The sequence below is a fragment of the Tachysurus vachellii genome, chromosome 21 (genome assembly GCF_030014155.1).
Source record: "Tachysurus vachellii isolate PV-2020 chromosome 21, HZAU_Pvac_v1, whole genome shotgun sequence".
Lineage (NCBI taxonomy): Eukaryota > Metazoa > Chordata > Actinopteri > Siluriformes > Bagridae > Tachysurus > Tachysurus vachellii.
In genome coordinates this window covers 17,742,377-17,765,943 of record NC_083480.1, presented here as the reverse complement: position 1 = coordinate 17,765,943, position 23,567 = coordinate 17,742,377, and the positions used below count along the sequence as shown (strand labels likewise).

The following is a 23,567-nucleotide window of genomic DNA, read 5'->3' as shown; positions in this document are numbered from 1 at the left end:
GGGTGAAATTCCAGGATCTGGTGTGGGGGCTGTTGCATACTTTCATGCTTTGATTGTCTCTATCTGATGGGACTGCCCCTAAAATGTGTATATTTACAATGTATTACAACTTTAAGTCAGACTTGATGACTGCAGCGCCCGTGCCAGTACGCTCTGACTTGCAGACTCGTTTCATCGTGTATCTACAATAAAGACTACTGCACAAGGATATCCAAGTCTCCTGGTCTTCTCTGGAAAAAGTTTACAACAATTATAATAACCTTTTGTTCTATGATTACGTTCTGTAAAGCTGCTTTGAGACAATGTCCATTGTAAAAAGTGCAATACAATTAAACTTGAATTTTATTGAACTGAATTTTGACATTCACATATTTTGTCACTAACAGACATGTAATACTAGATCATTTACCTCAATAAATAAATGACCAAGTATAATATTTTTGTCTCAGTGTTTAAGTGAATTCTGTTATTGTCTGATTTTAGGACTTATGTGAAAATCTGATGATATTTTAGTTCATATTGCTGTAGAAATAGAACTCCATAACCCTGTGCACTTTATTAATCCATAAGAGGAATTATGGGGAAAAATTAAATTAACCTTCACTCAGTTTCCCCAGAACAGGCTGGAACACATGACTTTGGCATTGAAAAGTGAATAAGAAAAACTCTAAAGCACCACCTACTATATTCCCTCCTGCAAGTCGCTGATTAAAATAAAAACACTGTGCATTTTAATATGATGAGGAAATTTTTTTTTTATTATTTTATATAAAGCGTCTGTGGCGGCAACCAGGTGAGGAGCACAAGACAAGTGTTTCTTGCCTACAGTCAAGCATGGTGGTAGGAATGTCATGGTCTGGGGCTGCATGAGTGCTGCCGGCACTGGGGAGCTACAGTTCATTAAGGGAACCGTGAATGCCAGCATGTACTGTGACATACTGAAGAAGAGCATGATCCCCTCCCTTCAGAGACTGGGCCACAGGGCAGTATTCCAACATGAATATGACCCCAAACACACCCAGGGCTTCATTTTGGGGCCTATTCTGTTCTCCCTGTATATGCTCCCTTTAGGGCATATTTTTAGGAAATTTGGTATTTCTTTTCATTGTTATGCAGATGACCTGCAAATTTATCTGCCCTTGAAACGCAAAGATACCTGCTCTCTAGTGCCTCTACTGCAGTGCTTTGATGAAATTAAGACCTGGATGGCACTAAATTTCCTTAATTTTAATGAAAAAACAAAAGTGGTGTTGTTTACGCCAGGGGGAACCTGTGAGTCAGTAGACCTAAACCTCAGTGAGCTGAATCCATATGTGAAGCCCTTTGTAAAAAATTTTGGTGTTTTGGATTGTGATTTTAAATTGGATAAACAGATTAATTTAGTAGTTAAATCATGTTTCTTCCAATTGAGACAACTCACCAAGGTAAAACCTTTCCTGTGCTCTAAGGACTTTCAGAGAGTTGTGCATATTTTTATCTCAAGTCGCCTTGATTATTGTAACAGCCTTTATTTAGGTATTAATCAGGCCTCTCTCTCCAGACTGCAAATGGTCCAGAATGCGGCAGCTCGCCTATTGACGGCACACGAAAGCGGGAACATATCTCTCCCATTCTCGCGTCTCTTCACTGGCTTCCTGTCCATTATTGGATTCATTTTAAAATATTGGTGCTTGTTTTTAAATCTCTTAATGGCTCAGCGCCAAGTTACTTATCAGATTTGATTTATCTGTACGCTCCGTCAAGAGCACTAAGGTCTGCTGACCATTTGCTCTTAGCTGTTCCAAGAGTGAAACTGAAGAGCAGGGGGGACTGAGCCTTTACAGGTGCGGCCCCAAAGCTCTGGAACAGTTTGCCTCTCTATATTAGACAGGCTCAAACACTTGAGGTCTTTAAATCTGCCCTAAAAACTTATTTTTACAGTCTGGCATACGATGCCATGTGAGAGCTGCTTGCTTTCTTTTATTGTCTTTATTGTGTATTTTTTCTTTTATTTGTGTGTTAGTATTAATAAACCATGTGTATTTTCTGTATGTACAGCACTTTGACAAACACTTGTTGTTTAAAAAAAAGTGCTTTATAAATAAACTTGGCTTGACTTGACTTGAAACACACCTCCAAGATGACCACTGCCTTGCTAAAGATGCTGAGGGTAAAGGTGATGGACTGACCAAGCATGTCTCCATCTCAACCCTATTGAGCATGTGTGGGGAATCCTCAAACAGAAGGTGGCAGTGCGCAAGGTCTCTAACCTCCACCAGCTCCGTGATGTCGTCATGGAGGAGTGGAAGAGGACTCCAGTGGCAACCTGTGATGCGCTGGTGATCTCCAATTTGGGCCCAATTTGTACATTTTCAATGTTGTACTCACTTTTGTGGTCAGCGGTTTAGCCATTAGGCAAGACAAGTTTATTTATATAGCACATTTCACACACAATGGTAATTCAAAGTGCTTTACATAAAAGAAAGTAAAACAACCATAAAATAACAATCACAGCAATAAAACAAGAAATTTAAAAACTTTTAAAATGATTTCAAATAAAATTAAAACAATTAAAAAAGGAAAGGATTCCACATAGTGCAGCTGAACAGATGAGCTTTGGGTCTAGATTTAAATGTGGCGATTGTTTTAGCACATCTGATCTCTTCTGGAAGCTGATTCCAACTGCAGGCAGCATAATAGCTAAAAGCATATTCCCCTTGCTTGGTGTGAATCCTTGGTATTTCTAACTGACTCGATCCTAATGATCTGAGTGGTCCGTTTGGTTTATATTCAGTGAATTTAGGTGAATTTAGAGTGAATTATAAACAACTTTAAATATCTTCTAAATATAACTGGAAGCCAGTGTAAGGACCTGAGGACTGGTGTGATATGCTCTGATTTTCTGGTTCTAGTCAGAACCCTGGCAGCAGCTTTCTTAATGAGCTGCAGCTGTCTAATGGTCTTCTGGAAGGCTGGTGAGGAGACCAGTACAATAGTCCACCCTGCTTGTGATAAAGGCATGGACAAGTTTCTCCAAGTCTTGCCTTTAAACAAAACATCTAATTCTTGCAATGATTTTGAGATGATAGTACGGATTTAGTTACTGCTTTGACATGACTACTGAAACTGAGGTCTGTCTTCAGAATCACTCGTCTCACTCGTCTGTTTCTCTCCCTTTCTCCGTCTCACTCGTCTGTTTCTCTCCCTTTCTCCGTCTCACTCGTCTGTTTCTCTCCCTTTCTCCGTCTCACTCGTCTGTTTCTCTCCCTTTCTCCGTCTCACTCGTCTGTTTCTCTCCCTTTCTCCGTCTCACTCATCTGTTTCTCTCCCTTTCTCCGTCTCACTCGTCTGTTTCTCTCCCTTTCTCCGTCTCACTCGTCTGTTTCTCTCCCTTTCTCCGTCTCACTCGTCTGTTTCTCTCCCTTTGTTTTCTACATGTATCGCTATCTTTCTTTCACGTGTAACTTTACTCTAATTCTCTCATATTTGTCTTGCACTGTTGAGTTGCAGGGTTTACTTCAGGAATGCACAGACTTGATTGGCTGAGTGGTATCACGTGGGATGGTTTAACTCTCATGCAATTGGTCTGTTCGTTTCCACTACCACTACCGTAAAGATTGCAAAAGCTGTGCCGGTTAAAATAGAAGCGCTTCGTCAAGTTTTAAATCTTAACCTTTTGTTTTGGCTGTAGGTCCGGGTCCATATTGGGCAGCTTCTGGGTCCGGACCCGGACCGTGGTCTGCCTGTTAGTGACCTATGGTCTAGAATGAATGCTCTCATTCAGCTGTTCTCTCGGGTTGGAATCCCAGAAGAAATACTCACGGACCAAGGGACCAACTTCACCTCAAAGCTGATGAGACAGTTACACCGACAGCTGGGTATCACCGCTATTAAGACCACCCCATATCACCCACAGACAGATGGACTGGTGGAACGCTTCAATAAAACACTCAAAAGCATGCTGCGGAAATTTGTGTCGGAAACTGGAAGGGACTGGGATAAATGGCTACCCTTCTTGCTGTTTGCCTACCGGGAGGTGCCACAAGCATCGACTGGCTTCTCACCTTTCGAGCTACTGTACGGTTGGCAGGTCCAAGGACCTCTGGATCTCCTCCGGAAAAGCTGGGAGGACCCTTGTTCAGAAAAGAAAGCGGAAAAGGGCATAGTCCAGTATATCCTGGAGATGAGGGATCGACTGGAGAACTACAGGAAGCTGGCAGAGGAGAAGCTCCAAAAGGCACAGAAAACAGGGTATGACCAGCAAGCCCGTTCCAGAGAGCTACGACCAGGTCAAAAGGTGCTGTTGTTGCTGCCAACATCCACGAGCAAGCTCCTTATGAAGTGGCAGGGACCCTTCAGTGTTGTACGGAGGATGGGGCAGACAACTTATGAGATCCATCACCCGGACAAAGGCAAAGCGACACAGACCTACCACATTAACCTGCTGAAAGAGTGGAAAGAGCTTCCCAGCGAAAAGGCTGAACCGGTACTGCTCATCCAAAAGGTGGAGGAGGATCAGGAGGAGGATCACCCGGAACCAAAAGCTAGCGAGCAGGCCCAGCCAGCAGAGGTAGGCCTTGGACATCTAGAGGCACCCAAACAGGCTGAGCTGCAAACGCTCTTTGGGCGATACCCCGCGTTATTTCGTCTGAGGCCTGGACGGACCGACCTGATTCACCACAAGATCCGCCTGACTGATACAACTCCATCTCGACAGAGACCGTATCGGGTACCCGAGAGGCTGGTGGCCCCACTGAAGGCAGAAGTCAGGACTATGCTGGAGATGGGAGTAATTGAGCCATCAAGTAGTGAATGGAGTAGTCCGGTGGTCATCGTACCGAAGAAGGACAACACCCTCCGCATCTGCATTGATTTCCGTCGATTAAACTCCCAATCCCATTATTCGACGCATACCCGATGCCACGCATTGACGATCTGCTGGAAAAGATCGGGAGAGCCAAATATGTGACGACACTAGACCTGTGTAAAGGCTACTGGCAGGTTCCTCTGGAGAAGACATCCAGGCCTTACACAGCGTTCAGGACCCCACTAGGATTGTACCAGTTCACAGTTCTTCCCTTTGGCCTGCACGGGGCACCATCAACGTTCCAGAGGTTGATGGACCGGGTGCTGCAGGGCAGGGAAGAGTGGTCGGCCGCGTATTTGGACGATGTGGTGGTCCACAGCGAGACCTGGGCTGATCACCTAAGCCACCTGGAAGAGACCCTGAGGAGGATCCAGGAGGCAGGCCTGACCCTGATCGTGGCCAAATGTGCTTGGGCCAAGGCTGAGGCAGACTACCTGGGTTACCGGTTGGGTGAGGGAGAGCTAAGGCCCCAAGTGTACAAAGTGGAGGCCATTCGCAACAGCCCAAGGCCTACAACTAAGAGGAAGGTCAGGTCCTTCTTAGGACTGGTGGGATGGTACCGGCGGTTCATCCCAAATTTCTCCACCACCGCAGTACCGCTGAGCAACCTGCTGGGGAAGGCAGTGAAGAACCCAATACGGTGGACTGAAGACTGTGAGACACGCTGAAGGAAACAATGTGTGCAGAGCCTGTCTTATGCAGTCCAGACTTCACAAAGCGGTTCACCGTCCAGGTTGATGCATCTTCGGTGGGAGTTGGAGCAGTCTTGACCCAGGGTGAGGAAGGCAACGAGAGACCAGTTGCCTTCCTGAGTCGGAAACTGCTGCCACGTGAAACCCGGTATTCCACCATTGAGAGAGAATGCCTGGCAATCAAATGGGCCCTGGAGAGCCTGAAGTATTACCTGCTAGGAAGGGAATTCACCCTGGAAACTGACCACAGAGCCTTAACCTGAATCCACACCATGAAGGACCACAATGCTCGGGTGACCAGGTGGTAATGCCTCTCCTTGCAGCCATACCACTTCAGGGTCAGACATCGTCCAGGGAAACAGAACCTGACTGCTGACTACCTGTCTCGCCACCCAGCCAGCTCGCGGCTTGGAGAGGGGGAAGGTGATGTGACAGAGTGAACTGTCCCTTTCGTCAGCAAGGCGCTACATACCCCACTACACATTCACTTCTCCTCCATTTCTCGCTACAGTGCTGTGGGTGCACACACACGCCAGTTAGCACGCCGCTCGCTCGCATACATGCTGCACACACACTCACTTCATTCTTTCATTCCGGACAATAAGCACACACACACACACAAGGACTTTGTAATTCTTTATTTGTCTTTAAATATCTATGTATGGGTTTCCTTTTCTGGGGTTAAGTTTTAGAAACTCGCCTGTTTGTTGCGTCGGTCTTCCGGGTGGGTTTGGACAGCAGCCAACCGGAGCACTGGATAGCGGCTGGCTTTAAAGCGCCAGCGCTGCGCCGCACACGCGCAGTAAAACCGGAAGTCGGCGAGTTTATTTTGATGGAACATTTTTGTTTGCGATTACTATTATTATTATTGTTGTTATTATTGGTATCGTTCTCATTATTGCTGTTAGTATTGTTATTACTATTGTTATTATGTTTATTATTTATATATAATGTTATAACTCCTTTCTATGGCTGGGTAAAGATTCCGACCCCTCTGGGAGAAATGGTTGAGTCCAGGGGGAGGGGTTTACCCTTTAAAAACCAGTCTCCCACTTCAGTTCGGTGTGGGAGTGGTAGGAGTGTGAAGTGGAGTTTTGGAATTGGAAGCTAGTCAAGTAAATGCACAATTGTAGGTGCTGTATGCTTGTACATAGTTTTCTTTATTTTTCCACTTTTCTGGGGAGTTGTAAATATTTTGGACTTTGCACTTGAGCACATTGTAAATAAACACCACTTTAACATCACAGCGAGTATTGCCATCATTTGGGTAGAAGGCGAACCCATAAGGCCGCTCTACCACAAGTGGTCTTCACTATTTTTTTCATGTGAGCCACACTGATAGGACAAAGTCAATAGGAGAGCCACCGCAAAGTATGCCAAGTTATTCAGTCTTAAATAGCTTATCTTCTTAAATACAATGTACAATATTGCAATACAATAATTACTTAAAAATCATTCTTTATTATGCAAATTGGTAACTGAGACAAGATGATTTCTCTTAATGATAATAAAGACAAAGGGTTCCATCCGTGAAGGACAAATAAAAATTCATCTGTCCCCTTTTCTTGAAATTTTCTATTCTCATCTTGTATGACTCGTACCTTTCTTTTTTTAGCAGGCGCGGACTCTCCACAACCTCCGTCTCCGTCTTCCTCTCGAGTTGCGGATGATGCATGCTCCCCATCAGTTACCTCTTTTGTCACTGTCACATTGCTTTGTTGCTGTTCATTTTGTGCGCGGGATTGTTTGATAAGAAATCGATCCATTTTTTAGTCCGTTTGTACAGTAAACACAAGTTGTTAACTAGCATGAAACACAAACTAGCTTCTGGCAGGCCACCAAAAACTGGCTATTGGGCAGAACGCAGTGAGTCAGTGATGAGTCAAATAATATATATAAATATATTATTTGTAATAGAGCACATTCCTTTTTCTATGCTTCCCTGATTGTTTTTAATGTTATTTAAATGAAAAATAAATTTTAACCACATGATCATATCATTGTATTATTTACTGCCATGCAAGCTGCATATTAAAGCTTGGCGAGCCGCAGGAGGCTCGCGAGCCGCGCAATCAGTAACACTGGTCTAGAAGAATGTTATGATCGACAGTATCAAACGCAGCACAAAGATCTAGTAGTACCAGCACTAATATTTTGCCAGAATCAGAAATTTTGGTGAATATCATTTATTATAATAATGTAAATGTTAGTGCTGTCTCTATGCTGTGATGCGGTCTGAAACCAGATTAAAAAATGTCCAGGTATCCATTTGAATTTAAGTAGTTGTTCAACTGATAAAAAACTACCTTTTCATTAATCTTGCCTATAAAAGGAAGATTTGATATTGGTCTATAGTTGCTAACTCAATATGGTGTTATTAAGATTGCACTTTTTCAGAAGGGGCTTAACAACTGCGGTTTTCAGGGAGTTTGGAAATGTCCCAGAAAGAAGTGTGGTGTTTACCACTTCTAAGAGATCTGCTCTAAACAGTTAAACACACTTTTGAAAAAAGATGTGGGAAGTGTGTCACGACAGCATGATTGAGGATTTGTGCTGCACTATTTCTTCCAAAGTTTTGCTATCAATTGCTTCAAAAACAGACTTAGTGATTCTTTTTGCAATTGCGGTCGAATCTGTCTGACCTCTGCATAACTTGAGGCTGTGCTAATCACATTTCTGATATTATTGATCTTCTCAAAAAAGGAGGCAAACTCATTGCATTTACTGTCGGAGAACATTTCACTGAGAATCTGACTTGGGGGGTTTGTTAGTCTCTCAACAGTAGCAAAAAGAGTTTTTTAGGTTACTGTTTATAAGGTTTGAATAAAACTTTTGTCTTGCTGTGACGAGTTCCACATTGAAAGCATGAAGGCTGTCTTTACAGATGCTATAGTGAATTTCAAGTTTTGTCTTCTGTCACATCCGCTCACAAAGCTTTTCTACATTGTCTTTTCATACTCTGTACTGCAGGTTCTTTGTAGCCAGGTATTTAGCCCAAGCAACCATGAAAACATGTTACTTCCTCTTGCTGGGAGTGGTCCAGTGATGAATGACTGAACCTCAAGTCTTCAAAGGGTTTTGATGAGTTCACTGAAATCAGTCTTCGGGAGCTCTGACTGCTCTTTCTGAATATCATTCCTCCCCACATGGATGATGATTTGGTCTTGTGTTTCATTAGAATGTTCCGAAGTCCCTTGATATCATCCATACGGTTGCTTGAGGAAAGCAGCATGTAGTTGTAGTCCTGCTACTGGTCTTTCTGATAATAGTCACACACTATTAGATTCCTCACTCGGCTGCACTCTGAGCTGAATGCCGCTGTCTGCTCAACCTTGAGCTCCTGTTAGCTGGCTGATATGATCAATGTACAATCACATTTGGGGATTCCTCACCCACATTCATTAATGCTTCAGATCTGTTCTCAAGGTGTATAGGAGGTTGTAAAACACCAGCTTTTGCAAGCCTTTTCATAGCCATATCTGGGGTAGAGGATGTACCGCAGCAATACGAGATACTCATGACAATCTGATATCTTGAGTACTTTTGGGTCTCGCTCCCTCTTTGTGCCATTGATTAGTGTGTCGATCAGTTTTGGCTTGTTCCTCTAGACTTATAAACTGTTGAGATTCACTAGGTTCACAGGACTCACCGGCTGTACGCTGAGGGGGTCCGTGATGAAGATCTGCTGTGTGTTCTGCCTGTTTTGGAAGTCCAGCAAGTAACTTTGTTTCAAGAACCACAATCCTTTGTATACATTTACATTTACAGCATTTGGCAGACGCCCTTATCCAGAGCGACTTACATTATCTCATTTTTATACAACTGAGCAATTGAGGGTTAAGGGCCAAGTCTGTGGCAGTTCATGCAGCAAGTAGATTCCAGAACCGTCATTATACTTCTTGTCTGTTGAAATTAGGCAGCTGTGTTTTCCCATCTCCAGGAATGTAATCTGCTGGCAGTGGGAGGCAAAGAGTCTCTTTTTTTGTAGTATAATTCCAGTTCCGAAGTATTTAGTTTAGTGTTTGTGCCAAAAATGTGTTATTTGAGCACTGTGCTGATCTGCTAAAGTTAAAATCTTAGAAAAATTTGAGAAAAATACATAATCAGGGAGCAAAGTGTAGAGCAGTAAGCAAGAGAGTAAAAACAGTAGCAAAGCCAGAAGCAACACATTAATGGTTGTGTGTTGAGTTATTTTGAGGGGACAGCAAATTTACATGGTTATACATGCTGTACACTTCCTACTTTACATTGGAGCACAGTGTCATTTCTTCAGTGTTGTCAGATGAAAAGATATAATAAAATATTTACAAAAATGTGAGTGGTTTACACACTTCTGTCAGATACTGTATTTAATACTAGATCATTTTTCTCAATAAATAAATAACCAATTATATATATATATATATATATATATATATATATATATATATATATATATATATATATAATATATATATATATATATATATATATATATATATATATATATTTTTTCTCAACATTTAAGTGGATTCTGTTAATATCTACTTTTAGTACTTGTGTAAAAATCTTATGATGTTTTAGTTCATATTACTGTAGAAATATAGATAATTATTTCAAAACTTTTAAAACGCCATTATAGGTGTACTTTATTGATCCATAAGAGGAATTTTGTGGAAAATAAAATGAAACTTCACTCAGTTTGGAGGTATGGAGGTGTATCCCGCATCTGGGTCTGGTTTACGATGTTTCTTGAGGAAAATGTGACCGTTGTGATTCACAGATACTCCCATAAATATATATAATCAGATTAATCAGTCTGCAGTGAAACTATTAGAGAATGTGTCTTACAAACACATTTAAATATATCTAATATTGATCTTGAATTTTGTATTATATTAATCTTTATATTATTCTTTATAATAGCCTTTTGTTCTATGTTTATGTTCTGTAAAGCTGCTTTGAGACAATGTCAATTGTAAAAAGCGCTATACAAATAAATTTTAATTGAATTTAGATTTGACTGGTGTTGTGTATAAATTTGTGAATATACAAATATCTTGTGCATTAAAAGTCAAAGTCTTTCTCTCTCTGTTATGTACAATTCAAAGCTCAGTAGCAAGTAATAACTGTGTCTTACTGAGGATCAGGTCATGTGACTCTCAGAGAGATGATCTTACCTCAGTGTCTCCAGTTTACAGTGAGGATTCTCCAGTCCAGCAGAGAGACTCTTCACTCCTGAGACTCTGAGTTTATTCCCAGTCAGATTCAGTTCTCTCAGATTTGAGGATTCAGAGCTGAGCACTGAGGCCAAAACTGCACAACTTTTCTTATTTAGACCACAATTATTCAACCTAAAGGAAAGAACAAATACATGATGCAATAACAGTGTACAACATCACATGTTCTCATGATTCTAAAATAAACATAAAGATTTATAGATTTATAAGGAGTCTCCAGTGTCAGCGCTTTGGAATATTCAGTAAGTTTTTTCATTAGAGAACTTTACACCTTCTGGTTTAATGTAATATGTTTTGTGCTTTTTTGTCTTATTATTTTCAAGTGAGGAACTTTGTGAAAGTGTCACTATACTGAATAATATGGCTGCTCATTGGGGTCCACAGTGATTTGTACATTCCCATTAAAGGTTTTAGTGAAATTGGCTTCACTTCTTCATTTTCATCTTCATCTAATGAACTTTAATATTTTAAGTCAAAAGCTATACTCATGAATTGCTTGCCATGTCCACTGATGATGTCACTAACTCCACTGTAGTAATGATTTTAGTGTCTATTATAAACTATCACAAGAAATGTAATGTCATGAACACAGACAAGTGGAGTGATACAGTGACTGTTTAGATATTTGTAAGGAGACATTTATTCAACATTTAAATGTGATAAACCTTCAGTGTCAGTGCTTTGTTCCAGTCAGAGGGAACATTTATGTTTGTGGAAAACTTTGTCTTTTCTCTGTGACAGGACAAGCTGAAGATTTTTTGTCTTATCAAAAGAGAAAAAGCAGCTGGTGCAGTTACAAGATCAGTGACAACAGAAACTTGTCTGATGGACAAATTATTTTCCTATTACAGGAACAATGATATAATAATAATAAAAAAATATTATATTTATAATAAGAATAGGATAAATTTTGATCATTTAAGTTTCACTGCTGCATGTTGGACTGAATCACAACACCGTTCTCCATGAAACACTTTATTTTATTTCATATACAACGTACACTATATAATCAGAAGTATATGGACACCTGACCATCACACCCATTTGTTATTCTTCCCTAAACTGTCACTACACAGTAAAAGCACATAATTGAGTCGAAGATCTCGAGTGGAAGAACTCCACCACTGACTCTTGTTCATTAGGGATAAATCCACAGATATAAACTAAGCTGCTCTCTGACAAAGTCCATTGTTAAAAGTGTTATACTATATAAACATTAATCTGGAATAAATCTTTAATGAGACATTAAACAAGCACATAGGGGTGTGATGGTCAGGAGTGCACATACTTTTGGCCACATAGTAAATATACATCACTTATGTTATCTTTTATGGTCTGTAAGTTCTTGTAACAGTTTATTTATTATTACTTACTCAGCTTTTCTGGAGGCTGCAACCACAGGCAGGAGCTTCAGAAGAACCTCATCTGATGTACAGTGTTTGTTAATATATTTCTTCAGGACAAACACATCCTGTTCCTGCACTGATGTCAGTAACACAAACACCACAGCTGACCACTGAGAAGGAGAAAGTTCAGTATGTTGTAAATTTCCAGACTGTATGTAGTGTTGGATTTCCTCAACTAGAGAATGATCTTCCAGTTCATTTAGACAGTGGAACAGATTGATGGATTTCTCTGTGGAGGGATTCTCTCTGATCTTCTCCTTGATGTAATGAACTGTTTCCTGCTTACTGTAGGAGATACTTCTTTTGTTTCCGTGTCTGGTTTGTAAGAGGATCTGATTGGACTCCAGTGAGAGACCCAGAAGAAAGCGAAGGAAAAGATCCAGATGTCCATTTTCACTCTGTAAAGCCTGATCTACTGCACTCTTGTGTACATCTGAGATTGGAACTTTTTTAAAAGGTGCCCAAATCTTAGACAACAGACTCTGTTGACTATATAATGCTGAATAACACTGAAGAACATTTTTCTTTTCATTCATGAAGGTCAGGTGCACATACAGAGCTGCGAGGTGCTCCTGAATGCTCAGATGAACAAAGCAGTACACTTTACTCTGGTGAAGCCCAAACTCCTCTCTGAAGATCTGTGTACACACACCTGAATACACTGATGCTTCTGTCACATCGATGCCACACTCCATCAGGTCTTCCTCATAGAAGATCAGGTTGCCTTTCATCAGCTGCTGAAATGCCAGTTTACCCAGTTTCAGGACCATTTCATTATCTGTCTCTCTGCTCTCTGTGTACTTTTTCTTGATGATGTTTGTCTGAATGATGAGGAAGTGTGTGTACATTTGAGTCAGAGTTTTGGGGATCTCTCCACTCTCTGCTTTACCCAACAGTCTCTCTAGAACAGTGGCTGAAATCCAGCAGAAGACCGGGATGTGGCACATGATGTAGAGGCTTCTTAATGACTTCAGGTGTGTGATGATTCTGTTGCTCAGGCTCTGATCTCTGATCCTCTTCCTGAAATATTCCTCCTTCTGTGGGTCATTGAACCCTCGTACCTCGGTGACTCGATTAAAAGACTCAGAGGGGATTTGATCAGCTGCTGCAGGTCTGGAGGTGATCCAGACGAGAGCAGAGGGAAGTAGATTCCCTTTGATCAGGTTAATCAGCAGCACATCCACTGATGCTGGTTCAGTTACATCACACACTCTCACTGTGTTCTGGAAATCCAGAGGGAAACGACACTCATCCAAACCATCAAAAATAAACAGAAATTTGTGCAGGCTGGAAATGTTTGTTTCTTTTATCTCCTTAATATAGAAATGAAGAAGCTCCATCAGACTCAGTAGTTTATCCTTCATCAGATTGAGCTCTCTGAAAGGAAGTGGAAATATGAGATGAACATCCTGATTTGTTTCCCCTTCAGCCCAGTCTAGAATGAATTTCTGCACACAGACTGTTTTTCCAATGCCAGCGACTCCCTTTGTCAGAACGCTCCTGATGGGTTTGTCTTCTTCAGGTAAAGGCTTAAAGATGTCACTACATTTGATTGGTGTTTCCTCTGTAGCTGCTCTCCTGGATGCTGCCTCAATCTGTCTCACCTCATGTTCATTATTGACTTTTCCACTGTCTCCTTCTGTGATGTAGAGCTCTGTGTAGATCTCATTGAGCAGTGTTGGGTTTCCCTGGTCTGTTATCACCTCGCTCATGTGCTGAAATTTCTTTATCAGTTTTAATTTGCATTTTTCCTGAACATCTGTTCCAGCATATGAAGGTTCACACCTGTAATTTGATGGTGGGGAAAGAAATTTGGAGAGACCTCAATCACACGATCTTGTTTCATTCCAAACTACAGTTAAAGCTTTAGATAATCTCATTTGTTTAAAAAATCCAGTTTGATTAGAACAACATAAAGTGAATGGAGAGAAGCACAAAACCAGAATGTGACTGTCATGGTCATGAGGACGGTCAGGATCTTACCCTGGATCTGTGACGATCTTCTTGTCCTTTCTGTTTCCACCCATCTGCAGGACACTGTGTGCAACCCAGAATTAATTGATATTTTTATTTTCTTGAATATTAAAATAAATAAAAACAAAATTGTTTGAGTTAAAACTGAAGTGTTTTTTTTTTATATTTCAAGCAAATGTTTTGATCCCAAAACCTGAGCCTTTTTCATTTGGTGAGTAAAAAATAGACAAAAAATCAATGTAATTGTGCCGTCAAACATGACCACCATAAACGATTCCCAGCACACATGCTCACGGTCATGTTCCTATTCATCAGATAAATAATTACACACAACATTGTTACTCAGTCTGAAGACACACAACATAAACTCATTGTTTGGTTCTAATCCAATATTTTGAACTTTGTCTTATCATATTATTTCAACACTAGTTTTTATTTTAATCACCATATATTTTGTCTACACAAATGCTAATGATTATTTTTCAGACACATTTAATAAAGGTATGTGAGTGTCACTTAAATATAATTAAGGACACTCATCACAAGATAAAAATTAACTGTTGTATTTTTTACCTACAATGGTTTATCTATGAGGAGTCGGTGCTTTCAGATGCTCGGTGTCCAGCTCTTCACAATACAGTTTGGTGGAGAGTCTCTTTATTTAAATCAGACTGAATGAATGAGTGTGTTTATACTGAATATCAGTACGGATGTGATTCAGTTGTAGGAATTCACAGCATTTTTACAATTAAAAATACAACAGTTCTATAAAGAGGAAATTAATATTGAGAAATTGTTTTTTCTCAGTTAGTGGAAATAAGGATCTACACTCACATTACAGCACTGGTGCTTCAGGTGAAATAGCTTCTATTTTTCTTTTTATCTTCATCTGATAAAATTTCTTATTTTAAGTCACGAGTTACATTCATCAAATCCATATTGTTTGCCATGTCTGATGATGATGTTTCTAACTCTACTGAAGTAAATGTTTCAGTGTAACAAACTACTGATGTAATATAAATATTCTTGGAATGCTGCTCATTTAATCAATTTAGTGGACAGAAATAAGAAAAAGATAAAATATACTTAATAGAGTAATTTATAATCTGCACGAAAGCTGATTTTCACCATAACATCAGATGTGTTGACTGAATCACTGCCCAGAATTCAGTTAAAACCTATTCAAATATGTTATTCAGCCTTGGATGAATAAAGAATTCTGACTTCAACTGAAGTCATGAGATGCTGCTTTTGTGTCTAGAGACCAGGAAGTTTACAGTGCATCCAGGACCAAGCTGAAGCAATAAACCAAGGTCCCGAAGCACATTTACAGGCTGCTGATTTTAACACCTCTAACCCTCAGTACATAAGGCAAGACCAGGGTTTCCTGCAGCACTTTTCAGTTCGGGCAGCCCGCCTAAGCTGGGAAACTACCGCCTTAACTAGGTTGTCCAAAAAAAAAATCCGCTGTACAAAAGGCCGTCAAGAGCATTCACACTACAAGCAGGCACGCGCGCCACACGGCCGAAATGAGAGAAAGACGTGGTCCGTCACTGTCTGAAAGATAACTAGCCAGTTGATGAAATGTGTGTCCGTGAGAACTGTAAGTGGACTTATGTTTTGGGTTTATTTAAGCCTGTTATTGTATTAGTCTATACAGTAGTTCTTGCAAATTTAAAGTAAGTTAGCTGGTGATTTTGTTGTTTGAGTTCTTAACCTGCTAGCTAGGTTGCACGTGCCTGTTTTTAATAATTGTTAAACACAGTACAGAGTCTGTGGTCTATCTCACAAAGAAGCCCCGCCCCCTGACCCACCCTACCAACCCTACCGCCTTAACTAACAAATTTTCTGCGGGAAACCCTGCAAGACATCCAGGTTCTCACAGACTATAAGACAGCCATCACACCCAGACATATTGCTAAACTAATAAGTAAGACAGAGAGCATTGGGTACGATAGTAAGAGCTTCCCTTTTTCCATAATCAAACAAAAAAAAGTGTGTTGAAATTGTGTAAAAAAAGTTCTATTATAGTCCTCAATTTGAATATTTGCCCTGCGATGGGTTGGCACTCCGTCCAGGGTGTATCCTGCCTTGATGCCCGATGACGCCTGAGATAGGCACAGGCTCCCCGTGACCCGAGGTAGTTCGGATAAGCGGTAGAAAATGAATGAATGAATGAATGAATTTGAATATTTGATCATGACTGGTTATTATTTTTTTCTGATACAACATTTAACTGTTATATGTTTAAAGTACCTCAGATCTGTTGGTGAAAGTTTACATCCTAAAAGAGGTTTTCTGAGAGAACACTGAAAATCTGCTGACCAGACAAGCAAAAACAAAGCTCAGAGAATTCAGGCGACGGCTCTAAATCTTTGAATACAAGAGGATGATCCATAGACATATCACTCTTCATGGAGCTGGGTAATGGGGAGTCTGGTCTCTTTACCTGTTTTACACTGAACACAAAATACACACAATTTCTACAACTGAATTAAAAAAAAAGTTTACAGTGTCAATAACAGTAACAGACACTGGTAAACACAGACATGATTTGGTCATTTAGCATGAGATTAATATAAGATACTGTTAATAGTTTTTGTATTTTGTTTATTCATTGTAACTAAACAAAAAACAGAATATTGTATCAAGAAGTCAGAGGTCCCCTAATGGACCAGTGGCAGGATCCTGCACTCTCACTGCTACGGCCTGGGATCCAACACAGCCACTGAGCGTAATACTAGTGTAAATCCTGTGCCAGGTCAAATGTATAGACTGGATTTTTCACTGTGGTGACCCGAACAGGGAGCAGCCAAAAGAACAACAACAACATTGTATCACCAAGTCAATGCACTGAAATTAATCCCCAATTAAATCCAAAATAAAGACAATATCCACTGTCTGTCTCAGTAATTAAAGCAAGTGTGTGTGTGTGTGTTTGTGTGTGGTGTACGTGTGTGTGTGTGTGTGTGTGGTGTACATGTGTTTGTGTGTGTATGTGTGTGTGTGTGTGTTTGTGTGTGGTGTACGTGTGTGTGGTGTAAGTGTGTGTGTGTGGACAAAGTGTAGTGGACTCCCATACACACACTAGGGCTGTGCGATATGGCCTAAAATAAAAATCCCTGATTTTTTCACAAAAAATCGATTTACGATTTAAATCTATTTTTCCTGTATATTTATATATACACACCTGAGACAGATTCCAAGGGACCGTCTGCAAAGTGCAAAACCCGAAAAGTGAATACTATAAAAACAGTCAATAACTTCACTGTAATACACTGTACTGTACATGCAATTTTGGAGACATCAAAGATTCACTCATACGTGACAGAATAGTGTGCGGAATTAACAACGAAGGACTGAGAGAGAGACTTCTTCGTGAGAAAGATTTAACACTACATACGTGCATACGTATATGCAGAGCAGCGGAGCTGTCGCGGCAGAACAGCAAAGCCATTACATCAGGTGCAGCGGTAGAAGAGGTACATGCCGTCAGACAAGGAGCACGTCAAGATCGACATCAACCCGGCGTTATGATCAGGTGCAGATTCTGTGGTAAAGAGCATGAAATGAACAAACAGAAATGCCCAGCATTTGGTAAGAAATGTAATAAGTGTGGAAAGGCAAATCACTTTGCAGTTAAATGTAGAGCCCAACTGAGACATGGAAACCATAAGTCAGTAAATAAAGTGACTGAACAGGACAGTGATGAGTATGAGGACATTCTCACTGTTGGTATAGCAAACCCAGAGACTGTAAACAAAAACAAGAAAGACAAGGAAAAGCAAACACAGCTGTACGCAGGAATGCTTCTGGGAAAGGATCTTGTGAAATTTCAAATGGACTGTGGAGCAAGTTGTAATGTAATTCCTATTAATCTGCTGAGCCCAGATATAAAACTGGAGGATACAAAGACTGTGCTAGTAATGTACAACCAAAGCAAAGTGAGACCACTAGGAAAGTGCAAAGTGAAAGTAAGAAACCCGAGAAACCACAAACTGTACAGGCTGGAATTCCAGGTTTTAGATAACAACTGTACTGTCCCACTAATAGGGAAGAGAGCAAGTGAAGCGATGAAGCTCATCAAAGTGCATTACGAGAACATTCTTGCAATAGACAGCAAAGTCAGAACAGAAAACCCTGCATCCAGCCAGTGGTCAGTACAGCAGATAAAAACTGAATATGCTGATGTATTCACGTGCGATGGCTGCCTAGAGGGAGAATACAAAATTGAGATTGACAACACTGTAAAACCTGTACAGCTCCCAAAAAGAAGGGTTCCATTGTCCATGATGAAACCTTTGAAGGAAGAGCTTCAAGATCTTCAGAGGAGAGGAATCATTGCACCAGTAGAGAGGAGTACGAATTGGATTAGTAATATGGTGGTCGTACAGAAGCCCAGCGGCAGACTCAGAGTATGTATAGATCCACGACCCTTGAACAGAGCTTTAAAGCGCAGTCATTTCCCACTACCCACTATAGATGAAATACTCCCTGAACTGTCTAAAGCCAAAGTGTTTACAGTGTGTGATGTTAAAAGTGGATTCTGGCATGTCAAGCTGGAGGAAGAGTCCAGCTTTCTCACCACATTCTCTTCCCCATTCGGAAGATATCGATGGCTGCGTATGCCCATGGGCATAAGTCCGGACCCTGAAATCTTTCAGAGGAAGCTCACATTTGCATTAGAGGGCCTGCCAGGAATATATATCATTGCAGATGATGTTCTCATTACAGGACAAGGAGAGACACAAGAATTAGCTGAGAGAGACCATGATGAAAAACTGAAAGCATTTTTAGCGCGGTGCAGAGAGAAAGGTATCAAGCTAAATGCTGACAAGCTCAAACTGAAACAAAAAGAAGTCTCGTACATCGGACACCTCCTGACATCAGATGGATTGAAAATAAGTAGAGCATTTCTGCCCGAGAGCACGCCCACTGGATCGGTTGAAGCTGAGTTAGAGACTATTAACATGACACAACACCTACCGATCTCAGTGGACAGACTTCAGTTAATCCATTCTGCAACAAAGGAGGACAACACTCTGCAGACACTGATTAAAGCCATATTACAAGGTTGGCCGAAGAACAAAACTGACACACCACAAGAAATAGGCCACTATTACCAGTTTCAGGAGGAGCTGAGCTACCAGGATGTTATTGTCTTCAGGGGCGAACGAGCTGTTATCCCTAAGCAGCTTTGGAGGGAAATAACGCTACGAATACACACCTCTCATTTAGGTGTGGAAGGATGCCTTAGGAGGGCCAGAGAGTGTGTGTACTGGCAAGGCATGAACGAGCAGATCAAATCACATGTACAGCAATGTGACACCTGCCGCACAGTTGACTGCAACCAGCAAAAGGAGACACTACATCCACATGATATGCCAGACAGACCTTGGGCCAAGGTAGGCACGGACCTGTTTGCTTTCGACAACAAGGACTATCTAATTACAGTAGACTACTACTCCAATTTTTGGGAAATTGATTATCTGCCAGACACTAAATCCACTACTGTCATAAGAAAGCTGAAAGGTCACTTTGCCCGTCAGGGTATTCCAGACATTGTCATCTCTGATAATGGCCCACAGTTTTTGTCACACGAGTTTAAGAAGTTTAGTCACCATTGGGAATTCCTACACAAAACTTCATCACCTGGCTATCCTCAGAGTAATGGCAAGGCGGAATCAGCGGTCAAAACTGCCAAGAGGCTGATGTTTAAAGCACAAATATCAAGACAGGATCCATACCTAGCAATCCTGGATCATAGAAACACTCCAACACATGGATTATAGCACAGAGGTTGCTTAGCCGTCGCACCAAGACACTTCTACCCACGAAACCCAGCCTCCTGCAACCAAAGGTCCAGAATTCATTGAGAGAATTGACGACAAATCAACAACGACAACAAACATACTACAACAGATCGGCCAAAGACTTAGACACATTAAAACAAGGTGACTCTGTAAGAATACAACCATTTGAGCCTCATAAGATCTGGAGAAAGGGGACAGTGGTGGAGCCCATCGACTCGAGATCCTACAGTGTCCAGGTGGATTCTGGAGGTGTTATAAGAAGGAACAGGAGACATCTCCGAAGGGATCATGGAATGACCCCCAGAGTCTCCAACCAAACAGAGACTGTTGATCCTGACAATACAAACCACGCAGAAACTGCAGATGCTCAATCACACCTTAGCGCTGTGGAAAATCAAATGCGGAACACTCAACAGTCAGACCTCCCAGCATCTGTTGTCACAAAAGCAGGACGTCTAATAAGGAAACCATTATATTTAAAAGACTATATAACAAGTTAGAAAAAAGAAAAAAAAACAGAGTGAAGTCAGAAATGAAAATGTTAAATTACTACACAGGAGTAATAAGTAAACAATGTTCTTTGTTTGTACAAGAAATTGAGTTGTGTTAAAAAAAAAATAAATAAAAAATAAAAAAAATAAAAAAAAGGGAAAGGATGTGACAATAGGAACAATTGTTGTATGTTCTGTTGTAGAGGGGGCCAGAGAAGAGGGTACATGTAACCTCATGTAAAGAATGTGTGTAGGGCGCACAAGTTTATTAAAAGAAGAGTCAAGTTAGTCTGAGATGTCTGTCTTTATTTTATAGAAAAAAGACACATAAAATATATTGCTACCTTTGCTAGCAACAGACTTTAAACACACTTTGCAGCGGGGTGTTGTGTGTTCTGCGTCTGACGCCGCAAAACCGAACCAATTCCATATGACAGATGACACTGTGCCTTTCTTGGGAACGAGTTCTTCCCTGATCGCTGCCATGTTGTTTGTGTATCTCTATGGCAAACGCGCGGGGGGAGGGCTGAGCCCATTCGGAACTACGGGAGCCCAGAGGGGAGCGTCAGCGGATGTTAAAGAGAGAACCGATTTTCATTCAAACAAATCGATGTAAACTACACATTCGAGTTAATCGATTAAATCAATTTATCGCCCAGCCCTAACACACACTGACAACAACAACTAATGCTGTTTTTCACAATTTCAACATTTGTGTTGACTGAGTCACTGCCCTTAAGACAGTTAAAACATCCCAAACAAAAACCTTGAATGAATAAAGAATTTTGTTTCGTACTGAAGACTCAAAATGTTCCTTTAATGTCTGGAGACCAGGAAGTTTACAGTGCATCCAGGACCAAGCTGAAGCAATGAATCAAGGACCTGAAGCACATTTACAGGCTGCTGATTTTAACACCTCTGACCCTCAGTACATAAGGCAAGACATCCAGGTTCTCACAGACTATAAGACAGCCATCACACCCAGACATAGTGCTAAACTAATAAGTAGGACAGAGAGCATTGGGTACGATAGTAAGAGCTTCACTTTTACCATAATCAAAAAAATGTGTTAAAATTGTGTAAAAAAGTTCTATTATAGTCCTCAATTTAAATATTTGATCATGACTGGTTAATATTTTTTCTGATACAACATTTAACTGTTATATGTTTAAAGTACCTCAGATCTGTTGGTGAAAGTTTACATCCTAAAAGAGGTTTTCTGAGAGAACACTGAAAATCTGCTGACCAGACAAGCAAAAACAAAGCTCAGAGAATTCAGGCATTATTACCTGTGTCCAGGTGACGGCTCTCCATCTTTGAATACAAGAGGATGATCCATAGACATATCACTCTTCATGGAGACACAGCTGGGTAATGATGAGTCTGGTCTCTTTACCTGTTTTACACTGAACACAAAATACACACAATTTCTACAACTGAACTAAAAAAAAAAAGTTTACAGTGTCAATAACAGTAACAGACACTGGTAAACACAGACATGATTTGGTCATTTAGCATGAGATTAATATAAGATACTGTTAATAGTTTTTGTATTTTGTTTATTCATTGTAACTAAACAAAAAACAGAATATTGTATCAAGAAGTCAGAGGTCCCCTAATGGACCAGTGTCAGGATCCTGCACTCTCACTGCCACGACCTGGGATCCAACACAACCACTGTATGTAAAACCAGTGTAAATCCTGTACGAGGTCATATGTATAGACTGGATTTTTCACTGTGGTGACCGAACAGGGAGCAGCCAAAAGAACAACAACAACATTGTATCACCAAGTCAATGCACTGAAATTAATCCCCCAATTAAATCCAAAATAAAGACAATATCCACTGTCTGTCTCAGTAATTAAAGCAAGTGTGTGTGTGTGTGTGTGTGTGTGTGTGTGTGTGTGTGTGTGTGTGGTGTACGTGTGTGTTTGTGTGTGGTGTACGTGTGTGTGTGTGTGTGTGGTGTACATGTGTGTGTTTGTGTGTGTGTACGTATGTGTGTGTGTGTGTGTGTGTGTGTGGTGTACGTGTGTGTGTGGACAAAGTGTAGTGGACTCCCATACACACACTGACATCTACACAAATGCTGTTTTTCACAATTTCAACATTTGTGTTGACTGAGTCACTGCCCTTAAGACAGTTAAAACATCCCAAACAAAAACCTTGGATGAATAAATAATTTTGTTTCGTACTGAAGACTCAAAATGTTCCTTTAATGTCTGGAGACCAGGAAGTTTACAGTGCATCCAGGACCAAGCTGAAGCAATGAACCAAGGACCCGAAGCACATTTACAGGCTGCTGATTTTAACACCTCTGACCCTCAGTACATAAGGCAAGACATCCAGGTTCTCACAGACTATAAGACAGCCATCACACCCAGACATAGTGCTAAACTAATAAGTAGGACAGAGAGCATTGGGTACGATAGTAAGAGCTTCACTTTTACCATAATCAAAAAATTGTGTTACAATTGTGTAAAAAAAAGGTTTACAATACACAGACTGTGTAAGCTGATTTCCACACAGATATTTGTTTATACAGATATTTGTTTATACAGAGGATCTTACCTGTGTCCAGATGAGGAGTCTCCCTCTGTTAATATTAGAGGAGGATCCATGACAGTCTTTATAGAGACACAGCTGGATAGTGGAGAGACAGAACTCATAACCTGGGAAATACTGAACAACACAAACAGAACATAAGATATTTTATTTTATCACATAACTCTTCATACAGAAGAAAACACAGCAAAGATTTCACAACTGTTTTTTTCCATCAACCTTGTTCTTGTCCTCAACTCAATACCACATTAGGAAGCTTTTGGTTCAGAATGTATTCTTCATTTAGGCTGATGATGAGTGTGGCAGGTTAAACAATTTATAAATGTGGCCACCTACTGAAACTTCTGAATGACATCGGGCCATATTCAGAATAAACATCAACATATACAGTATCTCAAACTCTGGGACCAACCGAGGAACCTGGAGCCGTGCAGCTTATGTTTACATCTAAATTGGACATTTACTATGTAGTGGCCTTTTCTACAGTTATTATGTCGCTTTGTAGAAGCCAACATTCTGTTTTCCTATTTAAGCTTAGACAAAATATATAAAATTTAATG

At 40.6% G+C, this 23,567-nt stretch overlaps 1 protein-coding gene across 5 annotated transcripts in view; it reads right to left on the bottom strand.

Moving 5' to 3' along the window:
* LOC132837650 (NACHT, LRR and PYD domains-containing protein 12-like) overlaps positions 1-23,167 on the bottom strand; it is a 95,449-nt gene extending 72,282 nt beyond the window's left edge. For all 5 annotated transcript variants that reach the window (XM_060857422.1, XM_060857423.1, XM_060857424.1 and 2 more), the window contains exons 1-5: positions 23,014-23,167; positions 21,731-21,847; positions 14,147-14,200; positions 12,131-13,948; positions 10,698-10,871 (exon numbers count right to left, since the gene is read on the bottom strand). In XM_060857422.1, the coding sequence (XP_060713405.1) occupies positions 10,698-10,871; positions 12,131-13,948; positions 14,147-14,200; positions 21,731-21,847; positions 23,014-23,111 (2,261 nt within the window). In that variant the 5' untranslated portion in view covers positions 23,112-23,167. The remainder of the gene's footprint in view (positions 1-10,697; positions 10,872-12,130; positions 13,949-14,146; positions 14,201-21,730; positions 21,848-23,013) is intronic.
* Between the last annotated feature and the right edge of the window lie 400 nt (positions 23,168-23,567).